This window comes from Bufo gargarizans, chromosome 2, assembly GCF_014858855.1.
Source record: "Bufo gargarizans isolate SCDJY-AF-19 chromosome 2, ASM1485885v1, whole genome shotgun sequence".
In the NCBI taxonomy this organism is placed as follows: Eukaryota; Metazoa; Chordata; class Amphibia; order Anura; family Bufonidae; genus Bufo; species Bufo gargarizans.
In genome coordinates, this window is record NC_058081.1 from 59,571,331 (window position 1) to 59,590,631 (window position 19,301).

Consider the following 19,301-nt stretch of genomic DNA (forward strand, 5'->3'; position numbering starts at 1 on the left):
TAATACTTCTGATGCTCATGTTGGCAGGGGAGACGTGTTCCTCTCACGTAACCCATGTACAGACCACTGACATGATGCATCTCCAGGGCATACAATCCAAATGCAGAAGCAAAGACTTGTGCAGTGGGGATTGGAGCAGCCAATGAGCACTGTATCCAAGGGTTTTCCTGGGAGGGAACGCCCTTACATTCATATCTGGCATATACACTGCAGTCACTCCATCATTCCCAGAGATCTCCTAAGGCTACTTTCACACTAGCGTTTTTGCCTGATCTGGCAGGGCTTAACAAAAACGCTTCCGTTACTGATAATTCAACAGTCTGCATCTGTTACAACTGGATCCATTTATATTATCTTTAACATAGCAATGACTGATCAGTCACGAGCACCACTGAAAGTCAATGGGGAACGGATCAGTTTTCTATTGTGTCTGAGAAAACGGATCCGTCCCCATTGACTTGCATTGTGGGGCAAAACGGAACTGAACAGAACGGAGTGCACCAGAATGCATTCCGTTTTGTTCCGCATCCCATGACGGAAAGAAAACCACAGCATGCTGCGATTTGCTCTCTGGTATGGGAATGCAACCAAACGGAATGCATTCTGGTGCACTCAGTTCCGTTCCATTTTGGCCTCATTGACAATGAATGGGGACAAAACGGAAGAGTTTTTCTCTGGTATTGAGATCCTATGTTGGATCTCAATACCGGAAAACGTAGACCCAAGTGTGAAAATAGCCTTACATGTCACTCTCTGACTGGACGACCCAGCACGTTGTCACAGACGAGGGGAATGACAGTAAATCAATCTTTGGCTTCAAGGGGAATCAAACCACGTGACCAACACATGCACAAAATGTAAAAAATATATTTTATTTCTTCACCTTTTATACAAATTCAGTCATCCAGACTAGATAATCGGTCATAATATCAGTTCTATATCAGGTGACTTCATCCAACCTTTAGCACAGTTTCATTCCACAAGCCATGGCCCAGCACACTGGGATTACAGCTGTACTGTACCATTTAGGACCAGTCTGTAAAGTCGCCATTAAATCGATGCAATGCCCCCCATATTCCAGCTTTAAGTAGAACGGTCGTAGTGCCATGTACATTGAAAAAGACTGTCCCAGGTGCAACAAATGCAAATAGTAGAAATATAGCACACGGGGTACGATGTATCTGTGAAACGAAGCACATGGAAAGCTCTGCATTCCACTGATGGTAGCACCATTCGGTATACCACACCTGCCCCCTACTGGTCACACTTATGCAAAGTTTGTTCTTATTGAAGACTTCATCGGCATCACGCTGCTTGATTGAGGACTGGTCAGATGAGATTCACAGCGCCTGAGGCCACGAGGGGGGATATTGTGCGATATCGGATAAGGTGCTGAGAGCCGACCTCCATGTCTATGGTGTATTCACTGTTGAAAGATAAAAGTTTTTAGAGGCATTATTGTAGATAATTTTTCCCATTGACATGATCAGCTATTGGTAGTGTTAATGATATCACACAGCAACATGGTGGAGAGAAAAATGATATCAATGGAGGAAAGCTGTGATGTAGTAAACACTAGGAATGAGGGTAATCACTGAAGTATACAGTTGTATTTTTTAACATAATTTAAGGGCTCATGCACATGAAATGAACGTATTTTCTTTCCGTGCCCGTTCATTTTGCAGAACCATTCATTTCAATGGGAAAAAATAATAGAACATGTCCTATCAGGGGCCAGCTGTTCTGTTCTGCAAAACATGGAATGCACACGGATGTCATCCGTATTTTTTGCTGAGCACAAAGTGCATATGTTCGTGTGCATGAGCCCTAAGATGCATTATTGGGCTTTTAAAAAAAACTTTTAATTTCATATGTCATAGCGGCACAATGGTTCAGATCAGTGAGGGGGGGGGGGGGGTCTAACTGCTGAGATGCCCACCATCTCTAGAACAAGCGAAGAGTCGCGTGGCGCACACTCCTCGCTGGAGGAGACTGAATAGAGACAGGCAGCGAGGATAGAGAGAACACTATGCAAGTCCTTCTCTCTCCTCGCTCTAGTGATCGGTAGGAGTGTCAGCACTCGGATCCCCTGTTGCTATGACACATCAAAAAAAAAATAATGTTGAAAGTTTAGTCACCCTTTAAAATGGCGTCCCTTGCATTTTGTTTGTTTGATAAAACTCAATAAAAATATATCCAATTAAAAAAATAATCCCATCACCATTGGCTAAAGAATTAGACCTTCACAATTTAAAATCAGCCCGACATGTCAATGTCCGATTGGTCTAGTGTTAGAGCTAAAGAAATTATCAAGTACATGTATATACATTCACAGCCATTTTTCCACTGAAAATTTAAACTGAGGATTAAAGGTTGAGGTTTGGTGGGCTTTACAGCTGTCGTGCCACCACAAATAACGTGTCGTGGTCAATTACAGAAAAACCAAAGGCTCTACATAGTTAAAGGGCTCATCCAGTAATTACTATTGATGACCTATCCTCTGGTCAGGTCATCAATATCAGATCGATGGGGACCCAACTCTCAGGACCCCTGCCAATCAGCTCTTAAAAAGGCCCGGCGGTCCGTGAGTGCTGCGGCCTTTTCCTAGGCCATGTGACGTCACCATACATCAGTCACATGGCCTAGTTGCCGCTCACCGCAGGACTCAGACCTTTGCCGATATGATAATGATTACCTATCCTTAGGATAGGTCCATCATTATCTTTACCCAGATAACCTCTTGAACAATCAAAAATGGGCTTATCCTTACACAGCAGCCTGCCAGCATCCCACAGAGGACAAAACCGCATCATGGCCACCTTTCAAGTGAATGGGACCAGCTGCAGTTCGCAGTATATCCAAGTGATCAGAAGCACCACCGTAGAGAGATAAAACTGTGGCCCTTTATTTCATTGGATCAGTGCGGGTTCCAGAGGCCAGACCCCCACAATGATAAAGTGGCAGCATGGTATGCCACTACTTGATAAGTTATGAAAACACCTTTAAAATTCTTAAAGAGGTTGTCCAGGGTTTTGATGGCCTATCCTTAAGATAGGCCATCAAAATCAGATCGGCAGGGGTTTGACGCCCCACACCCCTGCTGATCAGCGATTTATGGAAGTCTGTACTAGAACTACATAGCTCTGTCCATTGTGTAATGGATCAAGCTAGTAACTTCATAGGTAAAAGGTAACAACTGACTAGCGGAGGTGCTGGCTGCTGAACCCCCACTGATCAGATACTGATGGCCTATTCTAAGGAGAAGCCATCAATGTCAACATCCTGGACAACCCCTTCAAAGATGTAGGTTTTGGGATCAAATTTCTGCAGATACAAATTTCACATGCAATTAAAAACATCCTACTTCTTCCTCACCTCTGCTCATCGGTCTCTGGTTCCACTAGGATGCTCTCCTGGGCCTGTTTCACCTTCAGGAACACAAACGAGTCCAGGTTCGGTTTGGGGACTACAAGAAGTTCATGTTACTCAGTGTATAGAAGTCATCTCATGTCTCTATAAATACTGATGACACTACCTACCACATTTCAGCAGGTCCACTGTCTGCAGATTTGGGGGCATGTGACGGAGGGCCACACTCTTAAGTAAAGTCTCTGTGCTTGTCATATACCTGCAACGAGAAGAAAGCGGATTCTTGTTTGTTCATAGAAATTTGCAGTGAATCAGTCACAGCCAGTCTGATATATTTCTCCAGAAGCCCATGCTGATCGATTTCAAAAAGGTCCACTGAAAGTTGAATTGCATGAAATCTAGGTTACTGTAAAGTGGTAATGCATCACTGTAAGAACATGAGGAATCGGCAACACTCACTCCTTGGCAAAGGCAAACTCCTCTGGAGACAGGTGTGGTGGCTCACCTTCCTCTCTAGACTTCTCCTTCTCCAGGACATGTGGAAAAAACTTCTCAATCTAACAAGACAGGGGAAAAAAAACAAAAAAACATAAATAGGAAAAATACAAAAGCATGAAAGAAATACTAGAATACTGCTAATTCCCTACACTGTTGGGACAAAAAAAATCCATAATGTCCTTCTCAGCTGCTGGTGTCTGCATCTCAGTCAGAACGGTTTCTAAATTGTTTTACGACTACAAACAGTATAAGTGTGTTCACACTGGACAATCTTGTGATGGTTTTTCAGAAGTGACCTTTTATCCAAAACACATTGGATAGCTGGTTTAGAGGCCTTTGACACGGTTGATCACGCTCTCCTGTTGCAAACCCTCTCATTCCTCGGCATCAGAGACCTGGCCCTCTCCTGGATCTCCTTGTGCCTCACCAACAGAACCTTCAGCATTTTTCATCCATACACCACCTCCTTATCACACCCTCTCTCTGTTGGTGTCCCTCAAGGCTCCCTTATGAGTCGCCTACTTTTCTCCATTTATACATTTGGCCTGGGACAGCTCATAGAGTCCCATGGTTTCCAATACCACCTTTATGCTGACGAAACTCACATCTACCTCTCTGGCCCAGATGTGACGTCCCTGCTATCCAGAAGCCCAGCTTGTCTGTCAGCAATATCTTCATTTTCCTCCTCCCACTTAAAACTTAGCAGGGAGAAAACTGAATTCATCATCTTTCCCTCATGTCACTCAGCCCCCCCCCCCCCCCCTACCTGACCTGTGCATTAGTTAATAGCGCAACGTTTTCTCCAGTCTCACAGGTCCGCTGTCTGGAGGTAACATTGGATTCTACCCTGTCCTTCGAGACAACACATAAACCCTCACCTCCACCTGCTGCTTTCAACTCAAGAACATCTCTCATATTTGCTCCTTCACCCCTGATTCAACTAAAATGCTAGTGCATGCCCTCATCATCTCCCACCTGGACTACTGTAACATTCTCCTCTGTAGCCTACCATCTAGCAGCCTCACTCCCCTACAATCTATTCCGAGCTCTACTGCCTGGTTAATCCCCTCGTTTCACCTCTGCCTCCCCATTGTCCAGCAAATTCAGTTCAAAATACAATAAAAACTACATATAAGGTCGTCCACAACCAGTCTCCTCCTTATAGTTCTGCCCGCTTTCTCGATACATCCCCATATGTATTTTTCTCACAAAAAAAAACTACAAGATTTCTCACGTGCCTCTCCCCTACTCGAACTCGCTGCCCCAGCACATCCCCCAACATCCAAACCTTCAAAAGAAACCTGAAAACCCCATCTTTTCAGGAACGCCTACCACCTAGAATAAGCATGCTGCCACAAGAGCCGCCTATACCATTCACCTACTGTGTTCTTTCCCTCTCCATGTAGATTGTAAGCTCTCATGGGCAGGGTCCTCTCCCCCTCTGTATCAGTCTGTTAAGGGTCCATTCACATGTCCGCAACTGTTTTGCGGTCCGTAACTTGCGGATCCGCGAAACACGGACACTGGCCATGTGCGTTCCACATTTTGCGTACTACACATGGCCGGGGCTATAATAGAAATGCCTTTTCATGTCCGTGTCTGCAGACAAGAATAGGACGCGTTCTATTTTTTTGCAGGGCCGCAGAACGGAAGTGCGGATGCGGAAAGCACACTGTGTGCTTTCCACATCTTTTGCGGCCCAATTAAAAATGAATGGGACCCACTTTGCGGACGTGTGAATGGACCCTAATAGTTTATTGTATTTCTACATTTGTGTAACCCCTGTTAGATGTACAGCACCATGGAATTAATGGCACTTTCGACGTAGCTTTCCCAACCCTAATGATCATAGGATCGCCAGGATTCAAGCTGCTGGAATAGTTGGTAATTAGTTATCCAAGGAAATCTGCCAGTGTGTCCATGTTGGCAAAAAAAACGAAAAAAATAAAAAAAACAAACACATGGAGATCCGGTGTTGCCGGTTTCCCCAATTCACTGTAATGAGGTCCGGCAGTGATCCAGATACTTTCTGGCATAAATGCCGGGTTACGGCTGGACGACAAAAAAAAGCTGGATGGAACCTTTTTTTTTTTTCGGCCAACAGCCAGCATTTGCAGCAGAACAACGGAAAACTGCTGGCCAGGACATGAGCGCACAGGCAGGCTGTAAGACATTTGTGGATCTCCCCATACACGGGAACCACATAGGTGAGACACGGATGAGATGGCGCCTCTACTTAGCTGTTGCCTGGAGTGTCATTTCTCTGTCTATACCAAACCGCTTACCTTGTGCAAGCGACTGCGCAAGTAGCTGCTGAGCATGAACCTGATCCTCTCTATCTCCATGTGATGGAAACTTATCTTCAGGTCACCCTGTCGAGCTCGATGCAAATTTTGTTCCTGGGAAGATAAACAGGTACTTTAAGTACGATGACAAAGCAGTAATGTGGGTAAGCGGTAGTAACAAGGGTCCAGCCGGCTTACCATGTGATTCAGCTGCTCCATCACACACTCCACAATCTCAGATTTACTCTCAAGGAGCTCGGGAGCAAACTTCTCATTGAGCCAGGCCTGCGGTGGGAGGAAAAGGACAGTGCTTAGACTTACTAAAAGGAATATTACCATGGGACCAGTAAGTTGCAGAAATTGTATCTGACTAGAGCTTCCAGAAACTCATGTACATGCTGCAGAAACAATCATATTGAGACATAAGGGTGGGACAGGGAATGGAGCAGCCCAAAAAGGGGCTTGACCGCCAATTCATTCAAGCCACAGTGAGGAGGAAACCCCTGCTCAGGACTCCTGGTCTAATGAATAAGAGGTTACCAGCATTCAGATACTACTCCCCCCCCCCCCCCCCCCCCTCCCACCCTTTTCGTTCTCTTACTCCATTTTAGGGGCAGGAAAAACAGAAAGGACGGATTCGGCACATAACTGAGCTGAATGGAGCCTACGGACCCCATAGACTATAATGGGGTCTGTTAGGTTTACGCTCAGAAGATGATTTTGGAGCGGAGACAAAAGTAGTGCATGCACTACTTTTACCTCCGCTTCCAAAATCTTCCTCTGGGTGGAAACCTAACGGACCCCATTACGGTCTATGGGGTCCGTAGAGTATGTGCCGAATCAGTCCTTTCCGTTTTTCCTGCCCCTATAACGGAGTAGGAGAACAGAAAGTCTGAACGCTGATGTAAACAAAGCCAAAACAGAATTGGATCGATGCACAATACTCTCCGGGCATACTTCGAATGCCGCAGAAACTACACCACCCAGCGTGCAGCAGCAGAGCCCCATGCCGGAGGTGTGGGGACACTTTTAAGCTCAGTGCTACCCACCAAATAGTAAGGCCCCATTCACACGTCCGCAATTTCGTTCCGCATTTTGCGGGGCGGGCAGAACGGAGGACCTGGGCGGGATACATGGTTAGTCCGCCCACATAGCACCTAGAGACTCATTAGCATATTGTAAAAGTGTGTATTTTAGCGTAACGGCAGCAGGGACAAATGTAAAAAACACTGTTATGTAGAACATCGCTAATGTCAGTCAGCTACATAACACAAATTCTGATGGTAGAAACCCTTTAAACAATATGGGTCCCAGAACAGATCCCTGAGGTACCCCACTGGTAACAAGACCATGGTCTGAATAAACTCCATTGACTACAACCCTCTGTTGTCTGTCCCTCAGCCGCTGCCTAATCCATTCAACAATATGGGAGTCCAAGCCCAAAGACTGCACTTTATTGATAAGCCTTCTATGTGGGACAGTATCAAAAGCCTTACTGAAGTCCAGATAAGTGATGTCTACTGCACCTCCACCGTCTATTATTTTAGTCACCCAATAAAAAAAAAAAAAAAAATAAAAAAAAAAAAAATAATCAATAAGATTAGTTTGACATGATCTCCCTGAAGTAAACCCATGCTGTTTTTCATCTTTCAATCCATGGGATTTTAGATGTTCCACAATCCTCTCCTTAAAGGGACACGGTCAGGCCTTCTGAGCATAATTAGCTCTTTATATGTCCCCCTAGGTCTTATAATAAGTTCCCAATTCATATAAGTATTATCCCTGTGCGCATTGTAAAACGTTAAAAATAATCTTTATAATCACCTGTCCTTTCTGCTCAAGGGGCATTCTTTGTGCCGCATTTATGCCCAGCCGCATCCCAACTGCCGGATCCTTAGACACGCCCATCTCATTAGTATTCACTTGGCGCAATGTGATCCCGGCGAGCGAGGGTGTCGGGCGCATGCGCAGGATCTCCGAATGTCGGGGCCTGGAAAATACCGCCCAGCGAAGTGAATACTAATGAGATGGGAGTGTCTAAGGATCTGGCAGTTGGGGCGATGCTGGGCACAAATGCGGCACAAAGAACGCCCCTTGGGCAGAAAGGACTGGTGATTATAAAGATTAATTTTTAACGTTTTATAATGCGCACAGGGATAATACTTATATGAATTGGGAACTTATTATAAGACCTAGGGGGGCATATAAAGAGCTAATTATGCTCAGAAGGCCTGACCGTGTCCCTTTAAGTATGGTTTCCATTAATTTCCCCACTACTGATGTCAGGCTTACTGGCCTATAGTTGCCAGATTCCTCCCTACTACCTTTCTTGCGAATGGGCACAACATTTGCTAATTTCCAATCTTTTGGGACAACTCCTGTTACCAGTGATTGGTTATTAAATCTGTTAATGGTTTTGCTAGTTCACCGCTGAGCTCTTTTAATAGCTTTGAGTGTATCCCATCAGGCCCCCGTGACTTATTGTATTAATTTTAGACAGCCGACTTAGAACCTCTTCCTCTGTAAAGACACATGCATCAAAAGATTTATTAGTCTTGCTCCCTAACTGAGGTCCTTTTCCTTCATAAAAACTGAACAGAAGTATTCACTGAGGCAGTCAGCTAGTTCTTTATCTTCTTCCATATACCTTCCTTCTTTTGTTTTTAATTTGGTAATTCCTTGTTTTAGTTTCCTTTTTTCATTTATGTATCTGAAGAATGCCTTATCGCCTTTTTTCACTGACTGAGCTCATTTCTCTTCTGCCTGTGCTTAAGAAGCTCATAACTTGTTTGGCCTCTGCCTTATCTTATAAATTTGCCTGTCATCTTTTTTTTTTATTGTTACTAAATGCTATCTTTTAGTTTTTAATGATTTTGGCCACTTCTGCTGAGTACCACGTGGTCTCTTCCTTTTTTTTGCTTTTACTGAAAAGCCTAATGCAATTTTCTGTTGCCTTCAATAGTGCCACTTTTAAGTAGTCCCATTTCTCCATTGAAACTGTTCCAATCTGATAGGGACTCGTATACCACTAATCTAATTTTAGAAAAGTCAGTTTTTCTAAAATCTAAAACTTTTGTTTTTGTGTGGTGTGACTCAGTCACTGTAGTTATAGTAAACCATACTGACTGGTGATCACTAGATCCCAAGCTTTCCCCTACAGTAATATCAGATACCAAATTCCCATTTGTGAATACTTTTTTGTTTGTTTTTTATGGTGAAGCAACATGTGTATAACACATGGTGCCAGGATCGTAGATGACAACTGGAATGAATGGATTATACATTTGGAGAAAAAAGATGGCAAACGGGCAACCTCACTACTGTATGGGTGTATCACAAACCAGTGCAAGGAATTGGTCTAATGATCTATATATTTATAAAAAGAGGGGACCAGGTACATGTGGGAGAGATTTGTTCTTCATTATTTACTGTAAGAGCAGCGAGTCGCTCATGTATTTGTCAGCAATGAAAGGGACTGAACAAAATGTTATACGTATATACTTCCCATGTACATGTATACAGACAGTAGTTCGCAAGAAATGACTTGGCAGACTACACATCCGTCTGTAACCATGGAAACGCATACACTAGAAGGAGAAGAGTATTGGGACACGCCTTGTAATCACCAATTCAGATATTTCATGCTGTGCGCCTGCGCCATTACCACAGGTGTATAAAATCCAGCACCTTGTCATGCAGTCGCCTTTGCAGACATTTATTGGTCATAGTAAAGAGCTTGGTGAACTCCAGCCTGGTCCTGTAATAGGATGTCATTGCTGCCACAAGTCACTTCAGGACATGTCTCCCACCATCAGCTGTGAGTGGAGACCACATAAAGCTACAGAGCGCGGTCACCGAGTGCTGAGGAGCATAAAAGTCACCCTCGCTCTGCTGACTCCATAACTGCAGAGTCCAAACCTCCTCCGATATGAACATCAGCAGAAAACCTGTGCTGTGCCGGCAGCTTCATGACATGGGTTTCCAAGGCTGATCAGCCGCATACAAACCTTACATCACCAAGCGTCAGATGGAGGGGTGTAAAGCACGTTACCATGTCTTCTGTGGAGTAATGGATCACAGTTCTCTATCTGCCGGTCTGATGGACGAGTCTGGGTGGAGAACGTTACCTGCCTGACTGCACTGTGCCAGCTGTAAGGTTTGCTAGAAGAGGGATAATGATACGGGGATGTTTTTCAGGGGGTCGGCCGCGGCCCCTCAGTTCCAGTGAAGGGAAGTCTTAATGCTTCAGCATAACAAGACATTTTGGACAATTGTTGTTTCCCAATTGTTGTGGGAACAGTTTGGGGAAGGCCCTTTTCTGTCCCAGCATGACTGCGTGCACACAGCAAGGTCTATAAAGGCACGGTTAGGGGAGCCTGGGGTGGAAGAATCCCACATACTGGCACTGCCACCTATGTTTAATGTTGTGCGGCTGTTATGTAGATGTACGTCTCTTCTAGGTACTGATAGTCAATGTAAATGTGTAATGAAGAAAACACAAGCGCTTGCACTAAAAAAGAAACTGCAGAAAAACTGACCCCATCTATAGGCAAGAACAGCCTCAAAGATGTCTCCACAGAGGCAAGTATACAACGCCCGCAGTCCTTTCTGTAGCACTGCCGCTCCCAGCCTTGCAATTGTCCGAGCGGCAATGCTATGGTGTCCAAAATAACGTAAAGTATTTGTATCAGAGAAAGTTAGGAAGGTGGAGAACAGTTAGTTATATGAGAACAGACGCTGATGGAACTTTTCTGCTACTCACGAGCTTCCAGTGTGGCTTGGGAACAGTATTGGTCCCAGGAAAGTGCTCTTTAAATCAAAGAGGAGGGCAGGCTACCCATCCTTGATGAAAGAGGACACTTTGCCTCTAGTTTTTTTTCTGCTCCACTACTTGTAGCTGCAGTGACGTCACTCAAAGCAGCCAAGACTGCAATCTGGGAGATGAGCTGCCAGCGGGGCCTCCATACAATTAAAGGGACCTGTTGTTTAAAGCACCATCTGGAATACAGAAAGCAGCAAGAGATACGTGGCATCCTTGTATCAAGATCTTGGACACCACATAATTGCAATCAGGAACATCAAGATAAAGCTATCCAGGTAGGACTGCGAGGATTGTACACCTAGTCTTGGACCTTAGTGGAGTCATCTCTGAGGTGTCCTCTCCTGTAGGTAGACCCAGTTATCCTGGAGTTAGTAAATTAATTTTCAGTGCAAGCTCTTGTATTTTCTTCAGTATACATTGGTAAAGAAGAACTTGACCGGCCACACATACACTTTAGGATGAACTAGGCCTTCTCCTCCAACTTCACTGTCTGACCTCACTAATGTTCTTCTGGATGAATGGGCAAAAACTCCCACAGACACCCTCCAAAATATTGTAGAAAGTCTTCTCAGAAGAGCAAAGGGAGGAGAACCAACTCCATATGAATGCCTATGGATTTATACTGTAGGTGTAATGTGTTGGTGTCCTAATACGCAGTCCACGTCATGTATGTTTACACGGGGGCTGAATTCCTTCATGCACACAGATGCATTAGTGCTGCAGCTTTCGATTATTTTTGTAATGAAGTATTCTACCGATTTATCCAACTCTTAATCTAGCACTCTAACAATAAAAAAATAAAAAACACAGTCACCCCAATGCCATCAAAAAGTGCAACCCCCCCAGTGCCATCAGCTCCACCCCCCGTGCCATCAGCTTACGCGCGCCCCCCCCCCCCAGTGCCATCAGCCCTAAGATGCATGGACATACTAAAAAAACAATCCACAAGATAGGTTGGCGAGCATCTGTCTGGCTTCCTAACCCTCATCTTCAGGGGTCTCCCTGCACGCTCACCTCCTCCAGCTTGCTGATGAGCTCTGCAGGCGTCAGGACCTCTTCACTGCCAGCATCCGAGCCCTGGTCTGACAGTCCCAGCTCGTCTTCCATGATGTGCAGCACCGCCTGTCACCTGTGGACATGAAAAATAATGTAGTCAGACATGAGGAGCCAGACATAGTCCACCATTCTAGTAGTGTGGGCTACTAAGACATTGGCTTAAAGTGGTTCTCCGTGAATACTGATTCTTCAGCAAGTACCCGCAGCCTACCCCTGTGGACAGAAGAGTCCTACTCACCTGCTCCCCGCCACTCCGGTCCTCCATGTTTCGGTCCCAGGCTTGTTTTCTTGCACCGCTACATGGCCAAGGTTGTATGCTCCTCTGCATGCTGTATCTGGCCATAACAGACGAGCAAGTGACCAGGCCCATGGATTGCTGGATGCAGACAGTGCTGGGACCGGGATATGGCGGAGGACCAGAGCGGTGGTAACAATGAATCTTCTTTTTACGGAGGCAGGCTGCAGGAACTTGCTAAAAAAAAAAAATCTGTATTCCTGGTGAACCCTTTTTAAAGGGGTATTCCAACCTGCATCAATCATCAGCAAACCACCGACCGATTCCCACAGCTAGGAAAAGTCTTAAAGGGGTTGTCTAACCACCAAATACAATTTTAGGGATGGCCAGGAAATAAATGAGACGGCTCCAGCGCCTAGGTTCAGAACATGACATCCCATCTCTGGTCGTGTGCACTGCTGCAGCCATTCACTGGCCGAAGTCTTAGTGGCGACACGTCCCCCAAGCAGGACAGCCCGGGTTATACCAGGATAAAGCACCCACCCCTTATGTCGCCCGGCGTGGAGGAGGAGAGGGGGACCGCAGGGAGGACACAGACTATAACTGTACAGGACCCGAGAGGAGGGATAACATGGACTGCGGTGCCCGTTATCAATCCCTCCCCATTCATCAGAGCATACTTGGTCTATGACATCTTTTTTACGGAAAAAAGGCGAGAGGATGATCACTAATCCCCACTTCTGACAGGCGGAGAAGGTTGCCTTTACCAGGAACCATCACCCTCTATTAGTACAGTACAAACCAGTATGACAAACTGGGCAATGGCATAGGGCCGCACAGCCCAGGGGCCACAGTAAAACAGGTGGAAGGGAGGGATCTTCTGGGCTTCCCGATTGTTTGCTCCTCCATAAGAGCTCAGTCATGACACCTGTTCACACATCATGCTACATTTTAAAAATTAGAGGAGAACAGTTTATAAATAACGCGGCCAGACTCAAACCAATGGTGTCAAATCATATCACCATCGTGTCAAGCCACGCCCCCTTCTATTCCTGTTAACAAAGCCAGTAATTATTTTGCTTGGAGGGGGAAAGCAACACCAGTCCCGGCCTGCTTATATGTGGCCCGCTGCATATGTACACCTGCTAGACATTACACACCGGGACCAGGCACTTACCGGCACTGTCACACAGATCCGCAGCTCAGTAACTCCGCTTTTTCCCGCCAACTTGCCGCATGACGTCGCTAAGTGGGCGGGGGCTCCTGCTCAGGAGCAGCTCTTCCATTGGTAGAAATCCCGGCGCTTCGTATGATTAGTTAAGATGCAATACCGAGTAATGGCCAGCAAGTGGCGTGCAAGAGACGCGCAGGCACACAAAACATCCGCACGGTGACGCTCTATCTAGCTTCCCTCTCTATGGATTTACTGGACGGTGCCCGTGGAGGGTCAAATCTCGTCTGACAGCTGAGTGCCGTGAGTTGTGCTTTGTTCTCCAGGTTACTTCCTATTTTATTATGTTCAGTGCTGCGTTTCTGTTACAGTGTGTGCTGCCTGACTGACACTGCTGAACTGTGTATGAGATAGGACACAGTCTGTGTTTACTTTGCTTCCACTTTCACTTCTACTGGTTATTGTCATCTAGAGGTATAATTATTGGGGATCCTCTGTCTCATCATCATTTATAGGATTTATCATGATATGGGCGTAAAATACAGAGGACGTGGGATAGAATCCACTCCCCCTCCATAGGCGGTGCGGGGCGCGAACACGGGGCTGGGTCCCAGGATAAACGCCTTGTCTGAAGTGTAGTCTGCTCCTGGGAAGCGTAAAATGCTTTGATTTCATCTCAGGATGTAAACAAGTTAAAAACATAGCGCCGAGCGGTTTCGGGCATAATACATGAAAGATCAAATGGGTTTAAAGGGAGTCTGTCACCTACTGTGGGCCTTTTAGACTGCACCGATCGTGTTATAGATCTCACATGAGTGCCAGGCCTGCGCATGCGCACTGTGAGCAGTGCACAGATACGAGATCTCCAGCGAACTGCAAGGGGAGCGGTTATCTGGGCACTTGCAGCCATAACTCCGCCCCTGGGCACTTGCGACAGTAAATCTGCATAACTTTATAAAGTGATCTCTACGTGGTACAGACTCAAGAGCGGTACTATTATAATGGGGGGGGGGGGGGGGGGCAAACGTTCTATAACGCGGTCTGCAGCGCTCAGAGTAGGTGACAGACTCCCTTTAAATACAGAAAAGCAAGCCATGCATGGAGAACTGCACCTTGGAAAATCTGGCATGGAACCGTGGACTGCACCTATAGAGAATATGCAAGACAGCACAAGAATACATGGAAAACCCAAATGGTTTTCAGTAACATAATGTGAACAGACACCAATAAAGAATAATGACATCATTAATAAAAATGAGCCGTTTTGAGGTTTAACTATTTGCATAACGGCTGCTCATAGTCAGCATCCAATATGTTTACACAAGTGGCATCTCTTGTAGCCGCATTAGAGAAAACCTTTCCAGGAAAGCCAGTCAGCGGGTTTACTGATCTGACTTTCCTGTAAAGAAGCCGCTTGTGTAAATATGTTGTGACCACTAAACAGGTGACGCCTACCTACGACTACCATAAGCGTAGGCCGCCTCTTCTGTAAATTGTGATAGCACTTACATCGTTTATATCAGGGATGGCCCTCCAGCTGTTGCAAAACTATGACTCCCAGCATGCCTGGACAGCCTGCAGCAATAATACTATACGGAGATCCTTCTCCGTACAGTATTAGAATGTATGGGCTCTGATGAGCCGGTCAGTTATTTGTGAAGTCGCCCTTTACTTCGTTGAATAGCTTCGGTAATTGATTTTTAAAGTGGAAAACAACTTTAAAACTTAAAACTGAACTCGGCTTCAGTTCCGAGGTACTAGTCAGAACTGAAGTCTCGGTGGGCCCCGTTGTGCACCCGGCAGTGAAACTGCATGTATTATCGATGTTGCAGAGCGCCTACTTTTTTTTTTTTTTACCTAACCACAGGTCATTTTTACAGACATACACCTTTTTGATTGTTTTTTTATTACATTTTTTGTGTGGTATGTGGCCAAAAAACATGAAATTTGCCATTGCGCACTCTCTTTCCCATATGGCTTTCATTTGAAACGCCATATGATATGATGATACCAAAATTACACCAAATAGGGCTCTTTTGAGTTAATGGGTCCATCTAGTACTGTACGGGTTCTTTTTGGGCCAGGCTGTCAGCAATTCTTTTTTTTCCTTGTTCTGCTCCCATGTTAAAGCAAATTGCAGATATGAACCTTAGATTTAATGAGGCTAATTAGGAACATCCCTCGAACACAGACTTGGGCTAGTGACTGTAAGAACATATGGGGGGCCGCCCCTCCCTCTCTTTTCCTAAAATCATAATATCTTACTTGTTATATACTGCAGACTGGAAGAGGGTAGCGGAGCTGGGGCCACTTTGCCCCACACCCCATGCTGATGTGCCGCCAGCCTCCTCTGAATGGCTGCTCACACTCCACGCTAGCACCTGTGGCCAGTTCGCAGTGTTCGCCGACGAACACATGCAATCTGCCATCTTTATTCCCAAGTCCGGCGATGCAGAGGTAAGTCCTTACCTGTGCCTGCGCCGCGAGCCGCTCTGAAACACATGCGGTCACCGGGAGCAGGCAGTTCCGAGAACAGCTGCCGGGGGCCTTCATCGAGCTGTTCTCGGAACTGCCTGCTCCTGGTGACCGCATGTGTTTCATAGCGGCGCAGGCACAGGTAAGGACTTACCTCTGCATCGCCGGACTTGGGAATAAAGATGTCAGATCGCATGTGTTCGTCGGCGAACACTGCGAACTGGCCATCACTGCCTGTGGCTTCATTACAGATCAAAGAGCCGCCATCTATTATTGGCTGAGAGCCGCGGTGTGACGTGTAATGAAGCCACGACAGGTTCTAGCATCGCGATCGCTGCACTGTGCGCAGCCAGTAGTGTGTAACATATAGACTGTATGTGCAGACTGCGCTGATGGTATAAAGTACCCCGGGACGCCGATAGTTCACCCAGGTGGCTGCCGGACAGTTTCTGTTGCGTGTGGGATGGGGTGCGCAGCTACTCACTTTTTTGAATTTTGCAGTGACTAGACGCAGTGGCGTGCCTAGGGTATTCGGCACCCAGGGTGTATCCTCCCCTCCCGCTAATAAAAAAAACCCAAAAAACATATTTTACATTTACATGTCCCCCTGTGGCTCACGCACAGTATAATTACCCACAGCATTCCCCCATACAGTATAATGAAGCCGTACACAGTATATTGACCCTCCAGTGGTCTCCCACACAGTATAATGACCCACCCAGTGGCGGTTAGTGAATGAAAAGAACCACCATCTCCCCTGCGCTCCAGCAATGAGTGCTTTTTTCTGTATTGATGGAAGCGCTCATAGCAGCCGGCCTGGCACCCCCCTGAGAGTTGGCAACCGCTGCGGACTGCCTTCCCTTTGCACGCCACTGTGCAGTGGTCCCCGGCACTTGCCTGGGTATCCCGAGTGCTGATGCCGGCCCTATCTATCTATCTAGTAGCTAGCATGGCGTAAACTACCTGCCACATAGATCCGAAGTAGCAGTAATATTTCATCTGTATTTCAGGTCTACCCATTGATGTAGAGACACCATGGCCCCGGCTTTTCCCTCGGACTGGGATGACGATGAACGGATGTCCTTCTTGTTCTCTGCCTTCAAGCAGTCTCGTGATGTGGACAGTGCAGATTGGGACAGTAAAATGGCTTTCTGGACACCTCTGATTATAATGCACGCTAAGGCTCAAGGGCTACTCACAATTTCGTTGTGCCAGCTACAAAAAGACTTTACCCGCAAGGGCATTTCTCCTTTAGGTCTGGGAACAGTCGTCCAGGAAATGCTAAGGTGAGGACTGGCTGATGAAGAGTCAGCTGTCAAAGGGGGATGGAGGCTGATTCTCTCCAACTGTACAGTTTAGCAGCAGCACCAAGAAAGCAAACGCATGGAAGCAAAATGATGAAAAAGGTAGTTTTAGGCTAGAAATACTGCAAATTACATTAAAACAGCTTAAAGAGCTTAAAACATCTTTCAGCATGATCGATCCTTTTAAACCAGGCATGTTGCCTGCTAGGGTTGATCATGCTGAATAAAACCATTATTTTCTTCTGTAGGGTGAATAGTTCTAGCGATATCTAACTTTATATTTGTGCTAATGACCTATTTGGAGCACCAAGAGGATGGCTGTAGCTCTTGGAGCACCACTATACTATGCTGCTGTGCTCTTGTACTCCCCCTCACCTTTGATTGACAAGGCTAGTGGATCAGATGAGCGCTGCTTTCCGAGCTCAGCAGATCCACTGTGCAGGCACTGAGTTACTAGAGTTGCACCGGGTATCAAACTTTCGATACCCAATCGATATTTTTGTACCTGGATCGATCCTATACCGGGATCTGCTATTTTACTATACTAGGCTCAACTACTGCCTACTTGACAATAATATCTGACCATGTCCTAAAATGAACACTGTACGCCCCTCCGTCCTTCTGTCTTCTTAGCCAGAGACAGATGAGCCATAGCAAGTGTCTATTAAGGGAGCAGTGGAAAGGGACAGCGGACATTAATGAAAGCTGCTGTTATAAGGTAATGACAGATCTTTTGACAATCATTGACAGACTATCTCAGGTATACAGGCCTAGCGCTAATAAACTAGCAAATAAATAATAATCTGACAGTTACCCTTTAATCTCCCTGCTGCTGTGTGCACAAAGCACAGGGCAGCAGGGACAGTCCTATTCATCTTAATAGATCTCTAAACACTAACATATTAAAAGATTAAATCGCCCCCTTTCCCAATTTTACATAGAAAATATAAATATATATATTTTGTACAATAATTTTGTACAAAATGTATTTGCCAATAATCTCATATTTACAAAATTAGTGTAGCATTAGCAGCAGAATATTTTCTATAACTATGGCATTATATATAATATCTATAATAAAAAAAATAAACATTTCTCATCCGTCTCATTGGGGGACACAGGCTTTGACCATGGGTATAGCTGTTGCCGCTAGGAGGCGGACACTAAGCACAAAGGTTAAGCTCCTCCCTCTTCAGCTATACCCTTCCTACAGGGACCAAGCTAAATCAGTTTTTACCTTAGTGTCTGTAGGAGGCAGACCTACCTGCGTTGCAGGTCTGCTAGTTACTAATTTTGTCTCTTCAGGCAGTCTCTAAAACCGCCTGCACTCCCAACCAGGAGACCAGGGGGTCACCCAAATCCCCTGCTCGTTCCCGCTCTCCGTAAAAACCTCTGTCTCCCGCCAGCAATCGCATCACCACGGCCACCCCAGCGAAAGTCCCCTCTGTTTCCGGTGTAGCGTCCCTCACCAAGGGGCCGCACACCGAAGGTGGTCATCCGGCTGGAGCCGGGGGGGCAGAAGATTTTGGACAGGTGAGTAGAAGCCGTGCTCCCCTCCACCCTCCCTCCAGTAACCCCTTCAGTACCACCTCCAGTGCCCCCCTCCGGGACCCCCTACAGTACCCCAGCCAGTATCCCCTCCTCCCCACGTGTGGACTTGGGCAGCAATCTCCTTTATAGGGTTAATTTACCTGGGACGCTGCTGCAGCAAGGGAGTGGCTGCCTTCTTTGTACACGTCGCGCGTCTGCTGCGGCTTCCCGGGCAGACGGCATTCTCTGGAGCGCACCGGGAGAGGAGGGGGCAGAGTTTACTTCCCTCAGCGCCGCTTGTAGGTCGGCGCATTAGTTCTGCGGCAGCCGGGGCCGTTGTTAATGGAGGCCCCGGCTTCTGTGCGGCTATTCATGCAGGGTTTTTCCCATGGCTTATTGTCCCTGGCCAGTATCTGAGACGGCCGGGGATGCCGGCGTGGTTCCGGCGAGCGTGGTGGAGTGGCCTGAGAGGATGGACAGGTGCTTGAGCCGGCAGCATTTTGGGGGCAGGGCTTTGTGTTCGACCCATGTCAGCGGCAGAGCAGTGGGACAGTGG

At 46.4% G+C, this 19,301-nt stretch overlaps 2 protein-coding genes across 5 annotated transcripts in view; one reads left to right on the forward strand and one right to left on the reverse strand.

Annotated features, from left to right (window-relative positions):
* CHMP7 (charged multivesicular body protein 7) overlaps positions 1–19,301 on the forward strand; it is a 36,107-nt gene that overhangs the window by 421 nt on the left and 16,385 nt on the right. For 2 of the 4 annotated variants that reach the window (XM_044279005.1, XM_044279008.1), the window contains exons 1-2: positions 13,658–13,739; positions 16,922–17,197. In XM_044279005.1, coding sequence (XP_044134940.1) covers positions 16,947–17,197 — 251 coding nt within the window. In that variant the 5' untranslated portion in view covers positions 13,658–13,739; positions 16,922–16,946. Of the gene's footprint in view, positions 1–13,657; positions 13,763–16,921; positions 17,198–19,301 lie in introns of those variants that run through there. The other 2 variants (XM_044279006.1, XM_044279007.1) reach the window with 2 other exon arrangements.
* GINS4 (GINS complex subunit 4) lies at positions 879–13,532 on the reverse strand. Its single transcript, XM_044279009.1, has 8 exons — positions 13,443–13,532; positions 11,989–12,103; positions 6,351–6,437; positions 6,153–6,266; positions 3,829–3,926; positions 3,540–3,628; positions 3,376–3,466; positions 879–1,426 (listed from the first exon to the last, which is right to left on the reverse strand). Exons 2-8 carry the CDS (start codon positions 12,079–12,081, stop codon positions 1,330–1,332), a joined length of 669 nt encoding a protein of 222 aa, XP_044134944.1. The 5' UTR covers positions 12,082–12,103; positions 13,443–13,532; the 3' UTR covers positions 879–1,329.

Excerpts from the sequence above, each read along its gene's own strand:
- GINS4 (XM_044279009.1), bottom strand. The coding sequence starts at position 12,081 with ATGGAAGACGAGCTGGGACTGTCAGACCAGGGCTCGGATGCTGGCAGT. Across the intron at positions 6,267-6,350 it reads TGGAGCAGCTGAATCACATG|GAACAAAATTTGCATCGAGC; the intron begins GTAAGCCGGCTG and ends TTATCTTCCCAG. Across the intron at positions 3,629-3,828 it reads GAGTTTGCCTTTGCCAAGGA|GTATATGACAAGCACAGAGA; the intron begins GTGAGTGTTGCC and ends TTCTCGTTGCAG.